Source organism: Centropristis striata, chromosome 22 (assembly GCF_030273125.1).
Source record: "Centropristis striata isolate RG_2023a ecotype Rhode Island chromosome 22, C.striata_1.0, whole genome shotgun sequence".
NCBI lineage: Eukaryota > Metazoa > Chordata > Actinopteri > Perciformes > Serranidae > Centropristis > Centropristis striata.
The window spans coordinates 12628278-12649424 of record NC_081538.1 but is presented as its reverse complement, the minus strand read 5'-3'; the positions used below and the strand labels follow the sequence as shown (position 1 = coordinate 12649424).

Here is a 21147-nt window from a genome sequence, read left to right as displayed (position 1 = left end):
TCACTTAGCGATCCCTGTTTGTTTACAACAAGCACCAGACACTCTATTTAAAAGTAGTGCAATAAAAATACAGATGTTTTCCCTAACATGATAAATAATCGTGATTAATAATTGTGATTACAATATTGATCAAAATAATTGTGATTATCATTTTGGCCATAATCGTCTAGCCCTAGTATGAATGTATATTATTACTGGAACTTAACAGACTAAACTTTACCCAAATATGCAAGACCATAACAACTCTAATAGCTTGTAAAGATATCATGTTACAGAATTACTGAAAAATGACGTCTTCCAAATGCAGTCAAGCAGCAATTTACGAAGTGCAGCATGAAGAATCACAATTGTGTTGTTATGTTCTCTACACAGAGTCTATACAAACACGATCACACTACACTGTTCTCACACTCTAACACATATCTCATCCCCCTCATGCCACCACATGAAGCAGTAGCAGTGGTGTACAGTTTGCTAGTATCAGTAATAGCCTCTCTGAGTGGCACCACTATGTCTCTAAAACAAGCCCAGACTGCACAAAGAGAAGGCTGCAAAGGCAGACAGACACAGTGGAAATCAATGTCAATTGTCAATGCACTTCAAGGTCACATCATCCTAGTAAAAAGGATAAGGCTTTCTGAGGAAGCTGACACTCTTCTCAACTTAGATAGAAATTGAAATTGGGGCAATCTGTTACTTAATTTCACCACATATAAATTGCATTTTATTAATTGCTTTTTACCATCTTAATCAGACTGAATGTATATTTAGTTTTCATTTCAAGTTGACATGTTGTGCAAAATTCACCTTTTCTTGGATTTTTGATTAGAATTGTTCCGATTCCGATACCAGTATCGGAAATTGCTCCGATACTGCCGAAAATGCTGGCATCGGAATCTGCGCGTACTGGAGTCCAGGCACCGATCCGATACCACGTAATTTATTAAATTAGCTCTTAAAAATAGTGGCGCTGTGCTGCAACCTGCAGCTGCTGTTTTAGAGGGACGATGAGGAATTGATTACGTAACACAAACGCAACAGACACATGTGTGTCAGAGCAGGTTGACGCGAGGTTTGGAGCTAAGCTAAGTAGCACTATCATGTCGGCGGTGTGGCAATATTTCACACTGGAATCTCTCACCAGCATGTGCGCAGATGGCACTAAGGACGGGGGGATATATCCCCCCGAGATTCATAGTGATCCCGATCCATCCCCTCCACTTTCAGCGACAAACATCGTCAGTAAAACAGGAGTAATGTTCCGCTAGTTAGACTATTTACATTGCAGCGCACATAGAGAGTCCGGCGGCTAAAGGTGCGTTCAAGGTCTACAAGAATGTCCGAATTTTCGACGTTGTTCCGAGCTCCAAGTTCCGACTTTCAGTGTTAATGTAACACACCATATGGCGTTACAGTAAGAACGTGTTAGACCCGCCTTCAAAATAAAAGCAAACACATGTACCTTTCAAAATAAGAGAACATAGATGTGTTAGCAGAGTCCACCACAGAATTTACAAGAAGACTGTCAAAATAAGATGCCTTAAATAAAACATAGAAGAACCCTTATTCTCCTTTACAATAATGGAATGGTGGCACTGGAATGTGCGAGAGGCACCAAATTTAGGCTTTTGAGGCAAAATGTTCTCCGGGGGAGTATGCCTCCGGACCCCCAGATTTATTTATTGAGTTGCTGCTGCACTACTGTTTTGTATACTGTTTTATTTAAAAATAAATGTAAAAAATAAATGCCTTAAATCTCCTACATTTATTCATGTTTTACAAAAGGTTTAACCTGAGCCAGGCCTTACCACAATGATAATCATATCACAGTCATGCAGGTGTAATACGGTATTTTTTTTATAACATACTGGTATCGGATCGGTACTCGGTATCGGCTGATACCCACAGCACAAGTATCGGAATCTGTATCGGGAGGGGAAAATGGTATCGGAATATCTTTATAAATATAAAAATGTCCCCCAGTATGTTTAGAGAAAAGACCGTCCTCTCTTTTTCCTGATCCATCTATCAGAAAAAGACAGACAGATTTAATGCTAGATATGACATCCTATGTGGCTGCTGTGCTGTAGAAGCCTCCGGCTCGTTAAGAAGAGTAAGAAGGAGTCGCTGGATTTGTCTCCAGTCGCTATCTTGAAAAATAGTCTGAAAAGTTGCGCAATTTAGCAACAAAGTCACTAAGTCGGCAACACTGCTTCGCCGGCTTTTACAAATGGAGTGTGTTGTTGTCGTGTAGAGTACTACGTCACATCCCGCTTAGTGATCTACCCAATCAGTAACCAGGCTTTTTTCAGGGGAGAAAAAAGACCCTGCTCTTTGACAGGGACGAAAAAATTCCCAACAAAAGTCCGCTCTGGACTGCTCGTATTCAAATTAGGGGCGTTTTTTCTGTGAATGAGACCCGCCTCATTCCGGGTATTGCCCAGTAGTGAAACTGATGTTACTGAACTCCTCACTGAGAGTGGCCTGCAGCCTGTCAACATCTTTATCGGGGAACAGGATGGCTGAATCTTCTGCATATAAAAACAGATTAGCAGTGCAAACAATTTGTAGATCGTTAATGTATATTAAAAATAATAAAGGGCCCAAGACACTCCCTTGAGGGACATCACATGTTGCAGTTTGGGCACTGGAAAGATGGCCATGTATATCAGTCTTTTTGTCCCTATCTGACAGATAGGAGATAAATCATTTAAGACTAGGAGGGCTTATGCCTAGGGCAGACAATCAGAGGCTTACATCGGAATGTGTGTCCATTTGCCGGCCTGTTAGATTCCTCAGAGGGGCATTTTGTGAGGCATCACTGTTGGTTTCCTGCATCCAGTCTAGTGACACAACAAAGAATGCTGTAGTGACTATGGCTCTGAAAGTGTTTGGGCTACACGAGTAACATCGACAGGAAATGAAAAGCCTGTCTTAGTCACTTTCACCAAGTGTTTGTTGTTGCAGTTTACACTTTTTCCAGTGATATTTTTAGACTGTGAGCAGGCAGTGACCTTGTTTATTTTCTGTTTTATCACAGGTATAAACATTTCCTGCAGGACCTGACTGCCAACACAAGTCCAGACAACCCAGAGTTTCAGCAGCTTTCAAGTAAGTGTCTCTTCTGATCGCGCAGCTGGCGCAATAATCATTTTAGTACATTTCAGGGAAAATATCTGCAGATTAACCCTGAATGCTTTTATAACGGAGCAATGTGTCTGGAGCTGCATTCTCAAATTTACACACGTGTGAAGCTGAGGTTGATGTTGTTGTCACCTCTTCCTCTTCCAATCTGTCAGGATTGTTGGGGTTTTGTCAGCGACAGCAACCTAACAACAAGTGATGAGCATGCAGCGATGTGCTTTGCATCACTAGTCACAAAGACATTTGGCTCGCTCACAGTGAAACTCTTCCTACCTGTGACAAGCCGTTTGGAGCACAGGAGAGTTAAGTAAAGCTGTACAATTATAGAATGTAAGGCCAGTCCTCCAACAGCAGGAAAACAAACAAAAAAAACCCCAACCTGTGAAGACTTTCATCTCGGCAGTCAGACTCCGTCATAGTGAAAGACAGCCCTCATTATCTTCATTTGAGGAACAAAGGAAAGTGCTCCCTTTCCCTTTCATTCCTCATTTGTTGTTATTGTCGCAGCAGCGCTTGGCTAGTAGAGAAATGAAAGCGAGGCGAAGCTCAATATGCGTGTAAGTTCTAGTTTGATGTGGATTTTGACATAATTAATTGGGAGCGGATCAGAGGATATTAAGCGGGAGCTAAATTAATAAATAAAATCTTCAACATCAACACGAATCCCGATAATGACTAATTTCAATCGTCAAATAAACAGCGAATCTGACTCAAGTGCGAATGTACACAAAGAATTATTTATGTGTATCAATTAAAATCTCATTGCTAGCGTGCTGCCTTTGCTTACAAATTAAAACAGCTCCTGACTCTAAGATGAAGGTACATATCTAAATGTGCTCCACCATCGCCTCTTCCTCTTCTCATTAGAGATCCTTTTTTAAACTCTGCTGCTTTTTATTGGTGTGTGTGTGTGTGTCTGTGTGTGTGTGTATGTGTGTCTGTGTGTTTAAAAACTTCCTATAGACAGCCCAGTTGTATTGCAAAGGGAATTATTTTAAAGCAGAAATTCCAGACAAATCACAGTGTATATGATTAAGCAAACTAGCAGATCGAATCACAAGAGGCTTTGTTGTTGTTGTTTTCTCTTGTTGTGCTGCTCTGTGTCAGTTTGCTCTTGCTCTTCTTTGTTTCTTCCCCCACCCAAGCTCCCCTTTTCCCCTCGCAGTGCATTCAGGCTGGATCTAATTGTTGTAATTGCATCGCTTCAGCCCCGCTTTAACACGACACTCTAACGCCCGACTCCACTGTAGCAACCATAACCAAGTCTGACCTGATGCAACTCTCCAACTCTGTCAGAGATTTAACAATAAAAGTTAACAGTCCTCATGCCATGGTCAAACACTGTCTAAATAGTGAATAAATGGAATAAAGAGTTGTAAGAAGTGGAAGATGTATTCAGAATGTCTAATGGGCTAGATGTATTATTAATGCCTCGGCCAGAACTCAGCCCAAGAATACTGTAATTAGGAGTTGTTGTTTTTCTAAAGCAGGCAATGGAATATATTCCACACACGTACAACAAAGGGAAAAAGTCTACACGGATGCCTTGTTTGGTTTACATTGTAATTGTTGTGAAGTTAAGCGAGCCAATTAGGCCGTGATTATTTTAGTGTAGACAAGTCGCCCTGAGGATCAAGTTCATCCGCTGAGTTTCAGTGCTCAGAACAAAGGCAGGAAAGTTGAGCTTGAAATTAGAATCCATCTGTTTGTTGTTATTTTGGACGCGTTAATGATGTAGTTCTAAATGTTTACAGCGATTATTATGGCAGGCACACAGTAATTGGATGCTTCTGTCTATTTTGATGATTTTCCTATTTGTTCTGGTAAGATTTTAAAGCTTTGTACAAAAAGTTTGTGAAAGAGTTCTTAACATGCAGGTACTGTACAGTTGGTCCTTTGACAGTCTGATTGATTTACATTGACAACTGTTCAGTTTTTATATTCTGTTGAGTGAATGATTAGGGCAGGGTATTGACCCTGAGCACAATTCAAATACTGTGTCCATAGTTTGGGGTTTGGAAACTGTAAAGTAGTTAAAGTTGGTACTGACTTCCTCAGATTTGTCATGTTTTGTGTTGGGTTGGATTCCCTTGATATTCCCTCATATATATCATAATGTTGCAGGAGTCATAGGTGCCATTATAGTATCGTTCACATTCAAGGTATATTATTTATATAAGTAAAAAAAATGCAAATCATGATATTGGCAACATTCCTACTTCTTGACCTTTTTCTTGAGGGACCCACATTTTTACCATTGTAAACTTTGGCGACCCCCCCATTGTCCATTGCTTCTATGAAGCCGAACTCAATGTGACTTTCATGGTACCCTCTCTTTTTCTTTTTGAGATATTGTTTTGTATAGTGATACTGGTATTGGAATCGGAACAACTCTACTTGTAACCTACTATGACACCAGCAGAAAGAATGTTGTCCCTAACCAGAAACAAGATTTCCAACTGGGAAATCTTGCGGAGAAAGTAATGGGCAGTCAATGACGATATGAAACAGTCAGTCAGGTTTTCAAAGATTCTGATTGACCACAACCATGAGAGAGCAAAAAAACAGTTCTGCATTGGCTTCCTGCATGGACAACCAAGCATTTCATTTCCATGCAGAGTGCGTCTTCCTGTGTGAGATGAAACAGTCACCTCAGTTTGTTTTTTCACAGCTTTTGCCAGCTCTGAGTTACTTGCTTGCAGATTCTTTCAGCAACACTCGCTCATCATGTGGTGAAAGCATACGGTGACATCCTAGATATTTCCATCCTCTTTTAAGTCAGCCCTTTTTTAATTTCTCTATCACTTTTCCTACTGTGTTCCGACTTAAAATGATTTGCTAATCCTCTTGTACCCTTGTCCTTTTCCGTACATTGAAATCATTTTCTTTCTCAAATCTCCAGACAATTCTCTTCCATGTGGTGCCATTGTTGTCAGCATTACGTCTGAGAGTGATTCAATGGGTTAAGTGCCACTTAATGTCAGCCAATTACACCTTTTTGAGTGGGATGGGTCAACAAACTCATCGGGTAACTGTAGCTAAAAAAAAAAGCATGTTTCCGGGGGTTTCTTCCAAATTTTTTAACATGACCTGTCACCATTTTGGCAGGGAAGTCATATTTTTCCTGTTAAGTAGTCAAATATATCTATATGTTGGTAACTGATAGAGGGGAGTTGTGGGAACATTATATCATATAGAAACACCAAATCTGTCTTTTTGTAAGAATATATCACTTTTTTTCTCTTTTTTTTTTTTACACTTTATTAGTGTGGGTGTAGGGCTAGGCGATATATCGATATAGTTCAATTTTGCACTGTGATCCTTGCTCCAGGCAAGCTGCGGCTTTTATTTAAGATATTTTTTTTATTTAAATGTGCACTTTATGGAGCTTTGATTTAAAAACTCCTGTTGCTATACAGTAGTTATGTCCACTTAAATAAAGGGTTTCAATAAAACTACTTGTGACATGTCATATTTGACTTTGACTTTAACCGAAGATTTGCGATCACTTTGCAATAAAATGTCGGGAAATATATTGTATATAGATATTTAGCCTATATATATCGGGATATGACTTTTGGTCCATATCGTCCAGCCCTACATCGGTGTAATAGTTATGCTGTATACTGTTTATATACTATACCAGCAGCGTGTTGTAGCCTTCAGGAGCTGAGGTGGGAATGGTCTGATATTGTGGTAAACACTTCAGAGGAAATAGGTTTATTTAACCAAATGAGCTGTGCTTATTTGGGGGCTGCTGTTGTTTGCATACAATTACAGACTGACAGCTCAGCTGATTTGCAGAAGGGCAATGGATTATGGGTTACAAGGTCCTCTGTGGTGGAGACCAGAGTCTCTCTAATTAATATGTCCATGCTAAGGCGTCCCTACACACACATTCAAACACAGCACACAGCCCAGCCTGACCCACTCAGTGGACCATCAGGCCAAATCAGAACTGTTTGGGTATTTCAATTTGCACAGTTAAGTTCTTTGCAAGAGCTCACTGGTGAAATCAAGCTTAATTAGGCTGCGATGCTGAATGGGCCTCGAAAAATAAAAGATCTTAACTGCTGTACAGGTCTGTTACTGTGCACTGTACCTTTGAAGCATTTGGTAGGATGCAGCAGTTGTAATGTTCTTTTTTTATTGTGCAGTTCGAGAAAAAAGTCAAAATGCCGAGAGTAAAGTCAACTTTTTGTGTTCGGTACTCTGTAAAGAATTTACTGTGATTTTTACAGTAACTTATTGGCAGCAATTAACAAGTAACCTACTATAATTGTTTTTTACAGTAGAACTACTTTATTTTTATTTACAATATTGTTTTTTATACTTTAAAATTTCTTTAAAATATCTAAAATTTAAAACAATTCAACACTGTGATTTTAGTTTTATTTACATATACAAGTTTCTTTTCTGTAAAATAAAATAAAAATTAAACACTGATTTTTTTAGTTGTGTTTACAGATTTATTTACTGTAAGAATAAAAAAACAGTTAAACATTGTGATTTTTAATGGTACTGTATATGGCAATACGGCACAGTAAACAATGCTGTTAATTTGATAATAATTTCATCATTATTTTTGATAGAAATAACTAGCAATTGCAAGTAATTACTCTATACACTAAAGAAAATTATACTAATACATTTACTGTTTTACAATTGATTTCAAAACTGTTTTGTATGAACAACTTTACTTTAAGTTAATTATTTAAACAGCATTTGTATAGGACTGATTCTGGTCAAAATGATGATAAAAATGGAAAAATACAGTCATCTACATTACTTTTCATACTGTCTACTGTGTTTTTTCCACAGTAATGTTTAACTACTGTGATTTTGTCACAAGGACGGATTTTTATTGTAAATTATACAGCACTATCCTGTAAAAATCAAACACAGTGATGAACTGTGAATAATACAGTAAATAACTGTAGATTTCACAGCGATTATTTACAGTGTAAAGTTTTCACCAACAGTGAGGTAGACTGCAAGCTACAACCTGATTTTTATCAATGGCATGAAATGAGCAATAACCACAATATTTAATGAAATCCCCCTACACATACATGAGCTATTCTTGGTAGTAGGTTACTGTTGTTTAGGTAGCTTGCAGTCTGTTGTTTATGCAATTTATTATCGTCATTTCAAAGTGCATAATGATTTTTTTTTCCTCATAATTTTTTTCTCCTACCTTGCCCTTTTCCTCTTCTGTATCTGTCAGTAGTATATAATAAAATGTAAACATAGGCTGACATATTGTAATTACATCTCATTAAATCTCCTATCAATGGTTATCTGCTGTGAAATTGGAGATCAATCAGCTGTAGTCAACAGTGTTTATTTAGATATGTATTTTGGCCAAAGAGCATTCACATTGGGCTCTCATAAAGGTACATGTAGAAGTTAAAGTCATTACCAACCATAGATCATCAAATAAAAGCCAGCATTCGTATAATGGCTGAGTCTCAAATCTTCTATTTTAGTCAAAGCTGAATATTTACAGTCCAAATCGTGATACAGCTATGCTTTCACTTTGACAGCCCAAGTAATTTCATATTGCAATATCAGTTAATATTGTGATAAATTAAGGTTTCTGGTAAATATTTAATTTCTTCAAAGGCAATGTATTTTGAAAAGGAATTTGTGTTTTTGTCTAATTAAATACCAAGTTAGATTATTCATTCAGTACGTTTACATGACACTTGAAAAAAATGAATTATTTCCTTAATCCAACTATAACTGGACAACTGAAGTGCATGTAAACGTGTTAGTCCTACTGATGTCGGAGTTCTCCAACTCCGATTAGGACACCCAGATAAGGATAGGATTTTCGCTGGTATTTATGACAAGACAAAGCATGTGCGAAACAAAAACATGAAAGAAAGCCGGTCGCCCATTAGCCGGTCGCGCATGAGCCGGTCACATTAGCCATTCCCGCATTAGCTGGTCACATTAGCCGTTCTCGCATTAGCCTGTTGCCCATTAGCCGTTCCCGCATTAGCCTGTCACCCATTAGCCATTCCCGCATTAGCTGGTCACATTAGCCGTTCCCGCATTAGCCTGTCGCCCATTAGCCGTTCCCGCATAAGCCTGTCGCCCATTAGCCATTCCCGCATTAGCCGGTCACATTAGCAATTCCCGCATTAGCCAGTCACATTAGCCGTTCCCACATTAGACAGTCACATTAGCCGTTCCTGCATTAGACAGTCACATTAGCCGTTCCCGCATTAGCCAGTCACATTAGCCGTTCCCACATTAGACAGTCACATTAGCCGTTCCTGCATTAGACAGTCACATTAGCCGTTCCCGCATTAGCCGGTCACATTAGCCGTTCCCGCATTAGACGTCACATTAGCCGTTCCCACATTAGCCGGTCACATTAGTCGGCCGCCCATTAGCCGTTCCTGCATTAGCCGGTCGCCCATTAGCCGGTCATATTAGCCGGTTGCCGGTCAGTAGCGACGGCACAAAGTGTTGAACTGAGGTCAACTGGGAAGGGCGCCATATTAACCTGCTGAAAAGACGCATATCGCCACCCAGTGTTGAGGAGAACATGTTCCTGTCAGTTATTCGATTTTCTCAGTTGCATGTAAACTGGGACAAGGACAGAAGTCCTATTAGACACCAATACTGATTTTTAAGCATAGCTCGATTAAACTGTGCATGTAAACACACTGAATCATTACATTGGAATAATTTAAACATCAAGGGAGTTCATCTTCCTGATGCATCTGAACACACCCAGCTTTTATTATATTACTGCTCAGAAAGGTTTTTCTGAATGACTGTCCTTCCAGTAATGTTAATGCAAATGTTTGTTTTCTCTTAGGGGCAGTGAGTGCGATATGCGAGGTGTCCCAGCGTATCGAGAACAACACCCGCTGCCATGAGAACCACCTGCAGCTTTGCCGGGTGCAGAAACTGCTGAAAGGGCGAAAGACGAAGGTGTCGGCTGCAGGTTAGAGCCTCTGATCACATATTCCTTTCATTTCCTCCAAGAACCACCTCCATCTCCCCCCTACCTCTTTCTTCATCTATTGCTCCGTGTCTCTTGGGACCATTGGGGTGGAGGGGGAAGTAGAGAAGTATAGATAAACTAAAGGGAAATTAGTTATGGAGACATTTCGAAGGCACTCGCCTGGATCTTTAATCATTGGAATTCATTGGACTTCCTGCAGAAAGCTGAAGTATTTTGAACTGAGCCCAAAATATTAATAGAGCATTACTGCTAACTGTTAGCTGTTTCCCTTTTATCCTACCTTCCCTCTCGCTCATTTATTTTCCTCCTCCATTGTGGTTCCCTCTCTACTTGTGGAGCGGTGGCCCTTTCCTTCCTGCCACTCCCCCTCCTGTTGTTTGTCTGGCCTCCTCGTTGCTCTGCTCACCCTGCCAATCTCCCCCAGGACCAATTAGAGCCCAGTCTCATCTTGCGGACTAGCAGATAAATAGGAAGCCAAAGCGTGTTTGTGTGTGTGTTTGCTGGATACGAGTGGATGCATGTGCACACCAAGCCATGAATGTGTGTTTTTTTGCTTGGATATGCAGCCTTTTTTTTTTTTTTTATATGTGTGTGTGTATTTCCGGATGTGTTGGTGTAGGCTGGGAGCGAGCACTGAATAGCAGCTCATCTCTCTAATGCCGATGTGGGAAGTTTCAAAAGCTTCCTCTCATTCAAGTTCTCAGGCCCTCGCAACTCCGCCGGCTTCCTTTCCAGCTAATAAAGCTCCGGTCCCACCAGGCAGACTTCAGAGCAGCAGCAGCACCACCCCGCCCCGCAACCCCACGCCGACCCATTCTCCTTCCTCCCCACCAACACCACCTCTAATGTGGGTAAAAGAAAAGCGCTCTGCCTTTTACAGATGAGAAGCGCCGGAGCCCCTCAAACATATTAAGTAGCTCTGTAGGAGATGAGGGGGGCGATTGTGAGACACAAAGCCTGAATCAATGGGACATCGATACAGCAGACAGTCAGCCCGTTTCCCTGGGAGGCCGCAGATTTGTGTCTGCCTTCCTGTTCCTTCAATTTAAAACAAAGACGTCTCACATTTTCTATCTTGTTTCACGTCTTTTTTCAATTTATGTCCCTTTATGTTCCTGACTGTTGCATCTAATTTGTAGTGATCAGTTTTTTCTCAGGTGTCTTGAGGTCAATTAGACCAGTAATTCTCAACCTTTTTGAGTCGCGACCCCGAATTTAACATGCATGTTGTCCGCGACCCCCGCTCACTGAACAGTATCTCACACGCACAGTTCAGATCAGACAAATTCAGTTGATATGACATATTTTGGACAAATAATGAAGCAGACAACAACCAAAACATCTCTCTGTCTGTGCATTTATATATATTTTTTTATATTTTATTGTTACTTTTAATCTAAGTCCTTTGCTATAAGTTTAAAGGTCCATTCTGACCTCCTGAGTGTGTAACAGTCAGCTTCAAGCCAGAGACTCCTTGGAAAGTCAGAACTTGATACTTTGGGATTTGTCAGGAAAGACACTAAATTACCCAAAAAAGAATCAAATTGACCACAAAACACACAAAATGATAAAAAAACAAACACAAAATGACCAAAAAAAAAGGAAACAAAATGATCAAAAAAGGACACAAATTGACCACAAAATGATCAAAAAAGACACAAAATGACCAAAAAAAGAAACAAAATGACCAAAAAAGACACAAATTGACCACAAAATGATCAAAGAAACGACACAAAATGACCAACAAATTACATAAAATTAAGCAAAAAAGGACTCAAATTGACCACAAAATTACACAAATTGACCAAAAACACACAAAATGACCCAAAAAAGGAAACAAAATGACCAAAAAAGACACAAATTGACCACAAAAGGATCAAAAAAGACACAAAATGATCAAAAAAGACACAAAATGACCAAAAAAAGAAACAAAATGACCAAAAAAGACACAAATTGACCACAAAATGATCAAAAAAAGACACAAAATGACCAAAAAAAGACACAACATGACCACAAAATGATCAAAAAAAGACACATGACCAAAAAAGGAAACAAAATGACCAAAAAAGACACAAATTGACCACAAAATGATCCAAAAAAGACACAAAATGACCAAAAAATTACATAAAATTAAGCAAAAAGGACTCAAATTGACCACAAAATGACACAAATTGACCAAAAACACACAAAATGACAAAAAAGACACAAATTGACCACAAAAGGATAAAAAAAGACACAAAATGACCAAAAAAGGAAACAAAATGACCAAAAACGTCACAAAATGACCAAAAAAGGAAACAAAATGACCAAAAAAGACACAAATTGACCACAAAATGATAAAAAAAGACACAAAATGACCAAAAAATGACAAAATAACCAAAAAAGACACAAAATGACCACAAAATGATCAAAAAAGGAAACAAAATGACCAAAAAAGACACAAATTGACCACAAAATGATCAAAAAAAGACACAAAATGACAAAAAAAAAACCACAAAAAGACCACAAAAGACATTAAATGACCAAAAAGACTAAAACACATTTACACATGAACACTTTAACACAGTGGAGACAGAGCTGACTTCCAAAATGATTTGGCGACCCCAGAAATCATCTCGCGGGACCCCAAGGCTCATGAAATGAAGTGTTGCTGTAGATATAAAATAAACTTAGAAAGAAACATAAATTATGAAATGTTTCCTCTATTTCCTTTTCCACACAGATCCATGAAATAATAATAATAATAATAATAATAATAATAGTAATAATAATAGTAATACATTCGATTTTTATAGCACTTTTAAAAGCTACTCGAAGTCGCTTAACCCATTTAGGCCTAAAATGGCTGTAAAAAAAATGCCTGTAAAACCTCTGGGCGATTTTAAAATAAGCCCCTAAAACCTGAAGTTTTTCTGGAAATTCAAGAGAAGTGTCAACGCTTTCTACTAAATAATAGATTTTTCAGCCTCTGTAGCAAATAGAAATGAAATTCAAAAAGTATTGGAGAGCTTATACCTGTTATATCTGAGCTCCCTCCGCTATAGTCGTCTTCCTCCATAATTTCAAAGTTCTGTTGCATTGTGACACTCCCACATGTATTCTGATGCACTTCATTGGCCAAGAGACCGAAAATAGGTGGAAAAAACTACAAATACTACAAAACAACATATCCGATTTCCCAGCTTTAATGGTTGAATAACGCAGCATCGCCCCCGGTTTTCGTGGTAGAAATGCAGTAATGCTTTCCCGGCTTAAATGGGTTAACATAACAGAGAATTTAGACACACACAAACACAAAATGCAGGGAAAAAAACAGAAACTAAACAGAGATGAGATATTATGAGTTCATGTCTTTGGCTATGGCTATTTTGAAAAGGTGGTTTTGAGTTGATTTTCGAAGGTGTGGAGTGAGTCTGAATTGCGGATGTGAGTAAGGAGGGAGTTCCACAGGATTGGGGCAGCAGTGGAGAAGGCTCTGTCACCAACAGTGCGGTGCTTGGTCCTGGTGATGGGGGTCAGTAGGTTGGCGTCTGAAGATCTGAGGTTGCAGGTGGGGGAGTGACGTCGGAGGAGATCTGTGAGGTATGGGGGAGATTGATGGATGGATGGATGCAGAAAGAGATTAGGGTTGGAACACAATATCTCTATGGGAATATACATTCAACATTACCAATACACTCGTTATGAAAATATGCAGGTGCTCTAAATGGATTGGACAGGAATTTGACTTCACCACTTTGACTCGTTGGCTTAGCTCACCAATGAATGAGGATAAACCGAAGAAGTGAAGAAGAAGAAACTCAAAAGGGAGAAAATGGTTGACAGCATGGGAAGCAAATCAGCGAGGCACTGTTTTTCGTTTTCTCTAAACATAATTTACACTGATTGAAAACAGTTTTGAGAGACATAGTTTTATCCTTTTTTAAAAACATTTTAATCCCAAAACTGTTTTGGTGTCTGGCAGTTTCTGTTTCTATAGTTAGAATAGTTTCTTGCATTGGAATGATGGCACATGTAGACATGTGGACAGTGGCAAACATTGCTATAGTTGGGTCCCGTTCACATTTGAACCAATACTAGCACCAGTACCAGGAATTCTCTACTGGTACCCAATAGCCGTGTTTCAATTAGGGGGAAAGTCTCAGGCCACACCCTCTCAAAAGTCCACTCACTCTGCGTGTCTCCATTACAAGTTAGCCCCCAGAGGGATTTAGAGACTAGGTGACGTAGGGTTTTCACCGTCGCTAACTGTGCACAACGTCAGCAGCTGATCATAAAGAAAGCAGCATGGCCAATTATGCACAGAGTCTCCGCTGATCATAAACATAGTGATCGTGAATTAACGGCATCGCTAACTGTGCACAGAGCGTCTGGTGCTTGTTGTAAACAAACAGAGATCGCTGTGAACACCTCCTGTAGCAGCAGCACATACACACTGTACTGCTACAGAGCTAACTGTAGCTAACTGCCGCTGACGGCGTAGTCGCTGTATTTGTCACCAGTTGCTTTCTTGAAAAATGGCCACTAAAGGGGTCTAAAAAGTCGCTAAATATAGCAACAAAGAGGCTAAGTTGGGAACACTGCTTTGCCGGCTTTTACAAATGGCGCGTGTTGTTGTCGTGTAGAGTACTATGTCACATTACTTTTTTTTTTTCTTACTGTAAATCGCTTTGGATAAAAGCGTCTGCTAAATATATATGTAAAAGGTAATCCCGCTAATTACGTCACATTCTGCTTAGCGATCTATCCAATCAGTAACCAGGCTGTTTTCAGGGGAGAAAAAAAAAGGCCCTGCTCTTCAACAGGGACGAAAAAAGTCCCACACTCCGGACTGCTCGTATTCAAATTAGGGGCGTTTCGGCGAGTAAGACCTGCCTCAATCCGGGTATTGCCCGGTAGTGGAAACAGCCTTAATATTATCCTTTTTTGGTACTTTACTCTCTGTAGTAACAAAGAATAAATTTCAGTTATAAAACAAGTCTCAAATTTAACATTGTTATTCTATGTTAGAACATTTTGTTATTGTCATAAAATATACGCTGTGAAAAAACAATCTGAATATAATTCCTGTTTTTTCCCTTTTTGGGGCATTTTTTCTCTTCTATTACACTGATATCATGATGTATTGTGGATGATTGTCTTGCAATGTATAAAATAATTGTGTTATTGTAGTGCCATCATATATGCTACTCAGTGATTCCAGATTATTATATATTTAAATACGTATAGCAAAATTGGTGTTTCCACACAATAAATATCTGAAAAATGTAAATTTCCACTGCAGCTTGACTCTGACTTTCGCTAAAATGGCTCCTATATTGTCCAGTCATAAACAAGTGAAAGAAACCTTTTGACCCACTAAATTCAACGATGCCAAACTTGACCCTGATTCTGCCACAGCAGCTGCCCTCTGCCTCTGTTATTCCTCTGGCCACATCAGGGGGAACAGGACCCTTTGTAGATCAATCTTTATTTCCTGCCCCACCTTGCTCAGCCCCCCCACCTGGTCCAGCCCGAAAGACTTTGTAGTAGAGAAGAGGTGCTCTTTGACAAGGGAAGCTGAAAGGCCTGGACATGTAGAGGAGTACTCGGCACTTCCTGCTCTTTGAACCTGCTGCTGCCTCAAAGCACTGTGGATGGTCAGATGTAAGCAGGGGGTCTAAAGAGAACCTGGTCCACAAAGAGACTCCTACTCACACAGAGCATATCTAACCTGTCTATCTGTCAACTTTGTCTATCAGGGAGTCTGATAGGAGATATCTGGTTTAAAGGTTAGGAAAACTACAGTTTGCTTTCCAAAGTAGCTCTGATTTTATTTTTCTTTCATTATAAAAAAACTAGGGCCGGGACTTTAACGCGTAAATTAAGATGAATTTATTACACAAAAATTAACGCGGAAAAAAAAATTGACGCATTTTAATCGCACTTATTTTTGCACCGCGGAACGTTTCTCACTGGATGAGTTTCAGGCGGACTGATTATACTGGAGCACCAACTAGCGTTCAAGAGTTCAGACAACAACAAACCACAGTGAACATGAAGGAAGAAGCTGATGAGAGCGCTTTGGTTGGCCCCGTGGATGATGGGACATTTTGTTACAAAAAAACAACGGATGGAAGCGTCGATAAGAGCATGGTTGTGTTGCTATGCAACAAGGAATTCACATAACACCGCAGCACATCGAGCCTCAAGTATCACCTCAATGCAAAACATATAGCAGCTAGCTATAAGGTCTACCTACCTATAGGCTACCTGAATTTCTGAAATGTACTATATTTCTAAATATGCTATTGCTACACTTAATGGCAAAAATTGCACTGGTCTGTTGGACTTGAACAAAAATATACAATATTTTTGTTGCTTAAGCTTATGTATTCAGTCATTATTCAATGGTATACTAAAAATACATGTGAAAAAAATTACTTCTCACTGTTCTCAGGTCAAATATTAATATACGATTAAAATGCGATTAATTTCGATTAATAAATTACAAAGCCTCTAATTAATTAGATTAATTTTTTTAATCGAGTCCCGGCCCTAAAAAAAATAGTAGCTATCAGGCTCAACTAAAGCTAAACTGAAACCACAGGTCTGGTTATGCAGATGCACCCTTTAGTGGACCCTTCCAGGTCAGATGTAGTTTGAACATCCCAGAATGTCTGTGAAATCACTCCACTTGGTGTTTGACTGAAATGTCTCAGTTTCAGCACACTGGACACAGACAGCATCCTGATGCTTGACCAAACACGTAACACATTACTGCCCATGCATGGATTAAATGTGATAAAATATTGTTATCCACAATGAAACAATGTTATGTTCGCTAAAGCTTACATATCCTGCTCTGTAAGTAACTTGTCCTGCAGATTTTAAACATCTACATTAACTTTCCTGCTAAAGTGTCCTGAAGTGTCCATGAAGACACATCCTGTCCTGCACTGTTGTTGAACCAACCAAACATTCATTGGGGAAACATGCAACGCAGACGTCCCACTGGAGTCCTCTACCTGCCACTTGTACCTCTTTAAATGAGCTTAAGCCTGACATTCAACTTAATGAAACATATTCTCTCTGCAGTTGTGCGACCAGAAAGCACATCTGTAACAGAGAATAGGCCAGAAGACCAACCAATTTGGAGATTTTTGAGACGGCAAATTTGACAATAACCAATATGGCGATCGATACAGTGAACCTTTGAGCTGGAATTTAAAAATATCTTTTCTTGTACTGACGCTGCACCAATATTATATTATATTTATTAGTGGACTTATACCTACAATTACTTCATTTTAAAAAACATCAAATTATTTTTTTTAGCATTTCTACATTTACACATTTTTGTCAACATTGAGCAGAACATATTCTAAATACAACCTTTTTTTTTTTTTTAAAGTTTTGACAAATTATGTAAAATGTGTTATATACCATACTGTTGCAATGTAAACGTGGATTGTATTTTTTTTCTCATTTTAGTTCACATTTATTTTCCTGTATATAATCAGATTTTTATGGGGGGAAAAGTTACTGGTTACATCAACTGACACTAGGAGAGAAAACATTTTGACAAAAAGTTGACTTTAACTTAACAACTTTTCATTGACTAAAACTGAAGGATAAAAATGAGATGCATTCAAAAAAATATATATTAATTGATCATTTTGTCAATTATGGGCCCATTTAGAGTAAAATAGAAAATTGACACATGATAAAAAACTAACAAAGACATTTGATACAGGACTAAGACCAAGATTAATTTAAAAAATAGTAACAAAAAAATGGGGTCAGTGACAAATAAGGATTGGCAAGATGTCAAATGGTGTAACCACAAAAAAATGATAAATATTAAATACTTCATCCACCTACATTGTATTTTATATTATTTTTTATATATTAGTGGACTTATACATATAATTACTTCATTTTAAAAAACATTTTTTTTTAGCATTTCAAAATTTACACATTTACAATTTTTTTTGTCAATATTGAGCAGAACATATTCTAAATACAACCATTTTTTTTTTTTTTTTACAAATTATGTAAAACTTGTTATATACCATAGTGTTGCATTGTAAACGTGGATTTTTTTTTCTCATTTTAGTTCACATTCATTTTCCCATATATAATCAGATTTTTATGCGAAGAAAATTACTGGTTACACCAACTGACACTGGGTTAGATCACATCATTGACCCTTATAGAGAGAAAACATTTTGACGAAAAGTTGACGTGAACTTAACAAGTTTTCATCGACTAAAACTGAAGGATAAAAATGAGATGCATTTAAAAAAAATACATTTTACAGTGTCCTAACTTTTTTGGAATTGGGTTGTATATTGAGTGGGAAAAAAGCTTTCCTATCGCCGCGTATCAGGCAACATATATTGTTCAGGCTCCACTGTCCAGTGACCACAAGAATAAAAGCCCAGGCGTTGTCAGTTGAGCTGAGGGTGCAGTGGATCTCTTTGATGAGGACATTTCTCTGTTGTCTTTTGTTGAAAATGTCCTGAATTGAGTGATGAGATGACAGATCGAACCGAGTGGTTATTCTAACAACACATTAACATAACAACTTGCTCTGTGTCTTTAAAGGCTTGTATAAAGCTCAAGCAGAGTTTTATTTATATAATATTTAATAGAACGATCACACCCACTGCTCCAATCTCTGACAACACCTGAGAGAGTCATGGCGTGTTTCTTGACTGTTCCGTTTGAGACCCATGGCATTTTAAAAGCAATTTGACCCCCGCCTGGCCCCGCCACTTAATCTCAGTGGGCTTGTCTGTAGCTGAAAATGTCCTCTCTGAGCCCCAGAGGCACAGCTCCGGCCACTCAGACTAGCTGCAATCACAGGCTACTGGCTGGGGCAATTACAAAAACACCCTGGACCCAGGCAGAATTTTCATCTTATCTATCCAAATGTCAGCCTCCTGCTTATTAGCTATCATCATGCTGCTGCCAATCACGGTGAAAGAGATGAGAGCTTTCCTCGCAGCCACACCCCGACATGCCTACCTCCTACTGAGTCCGTCTTAGATTATCTTTCATCCTCATTTATCTTTTCAATTCAGCGTTGCTTAGTTAGTCTCATTATTTTTGTTCTCTGCTGTTCTGCAGTCTGATGCTCAGGACACTGATTATTACCATTTTTTACTTTAAAGCTGCATTGGTGGTCAATCTGAATACAAGTTATCTTTTTTGTGGTTCAATAGCATTTTTTCAAATCCATATCAGTGTTCAATCTGCCTTTTGAATCCAAATGGTTTTGAATCACTAATCTAATGATCTAGTCAGGTGGCAACCTCTGAGCATGAACCATGACACTGATGTAGGGCTGGGCAATATATCTATATATAAAATATATCAATATATTGTTTAATGTGATATGGAATTAAACCATATCGCATATATCAATGTAGTCTTTTTTTCTCTTTCTTTATATATAAATGCTGCCCTTACTAGGGTTTGTCATATTTAGATATTTTGTAATGTTTGTTATGCTTTTCTCATATAAATATATTTGTTTCAGAAAAAGATTGGCCTATTTTATTTCATAGGTTATTTTTATTTAAGATATTTTTTATTTAAATGTGCATGTGCTTCATGGAGCTTTGATTTTTTTTAAAAGGTATTCCTGTTATACAGTATTTATGTTAACTTAAATAAACGGTTTCAATAAAACTACTTGTGACATTTGGCTTTGACTTTGACTGAACATTTGCTCTCACTTTGCGATAAAAATATCAGGATATATATCGATATTCAGCTTAAATATATCGGGATATGACTTTTGGTCCATATCACCCAGCCCTACACTGATGTGAAAGTCCCTTAAACCTGCATTCTTTACAATGGCCAGCAGGGAGGGACTCCACTGGTTTCAAAAAGAGGTCAGTTTGTATGAAAGTCAAAAGATATTTCATTCATATCTCATTTATCAAACAAGCGTACGACAGAAAGTGAGCGTAAAGTGGGTGTACGATCATTTCTATGCAAGCCTCGGCATTTACCAATTTTTTCTTGTGTACGCAAATTCAGTATGTCAGTACAGTATGAAGTCCACCCGCTGAGAATTGATCTTAGACTATTGTATCAATGCCTGGAGAACTACTTCCTGCCAAACTGCCTTAGAAATAATAACCATTGTCGTTTAGTGTGATTTTCCAGAGAATCAGATTTGGGAACAGACATTAAGAATAAATATGTACAGAAATAGCCAAAGTTCTCACTGATGGTCTCATTTGTTTATGCAGTTCATATAGAGGCATCAGTAATTAACTGAGACTATTTCATAATTAAAAAAAAACTCCATGTAGTAACTTTGACTTTCAGTTATTTCAGACTCAAAAATCAGCATGAAGTGTCGGCCTAATTAATGTTGACAACCTGTGGCTAAAAACTTAAAATGAGGTGAGCAGTAAATTGCATGACATGTTGATTGCTATAATAAGCGTGACCTATTGACCTTTTCTCTCTATCTCCTTTTTTTCTTTTCTTACTAATCAGGACCTTCAGTTTTGCTCCAAACACACATACATGACACGATAAGCTTCTTTCTTGAGAGAAGAGTTGACATTCTGTTGGTGTTTAATTTCAGCCATTATGGGAGTAATGCCAATTAACTACAACTGATATAATGTAATTTTGGCAGAAGCAACAGTCAGTGCTGGTTAAAAATGAAAATATCTACAGTTCTCGTTGCTAAAAGAAAAAAAGCCTGCCTAGCTTTAAAAAAAAAAAAAAAAAAGTTAATATATGTGTTAGCTCCAGCCTCCAGGGCTTAACTATCCCAGTTTTTTTTTGCCTAAATGAAATAAACTGGAATAAACTCCAAGCATTATCTGACCTCCCTTTTTGACCATGATCAGTGTTGCACATGGATCAGCAGAACAGGAATTTTAAATATAATTTATGTAACAACCTACTCAAAAGACCAGAAGTAATAGAAGTGAAAATGGAACATGTCCTTATTTTGTACTTAATGCATTGCAGTTCTGTACAGTTCAGTGTAAATCCTCAGT

General features: G+C 38.4%; 1 protein-coding gene across 2 annotated transcripts in view; it reads left to right on the top strand.

Annotated features, from left to right (window-relative positions):
• Positions 1-21147, top strand: part of arhgef39 (Rho guanine nucleotide exchange factor (GEF) 39) — an 82116-nt gene that overhangs the window by 34759 nt on the left and 26210 nt on the right. For both annotated transcript variants that reach the window (XM_059326303.1, XM_059326304.1), the window contains 2 exons: positions 3041-3111; positions 9980-10108. In XM_059326303.1, the coding sequence (XP_059182286.1) occupies positions 3041-3111; positions 9980-10108 (200 nt within the window). The remainder of the gene's footprint in view (positions 1-3040; positions 3112-9979; positions 10109-21147) is intronic.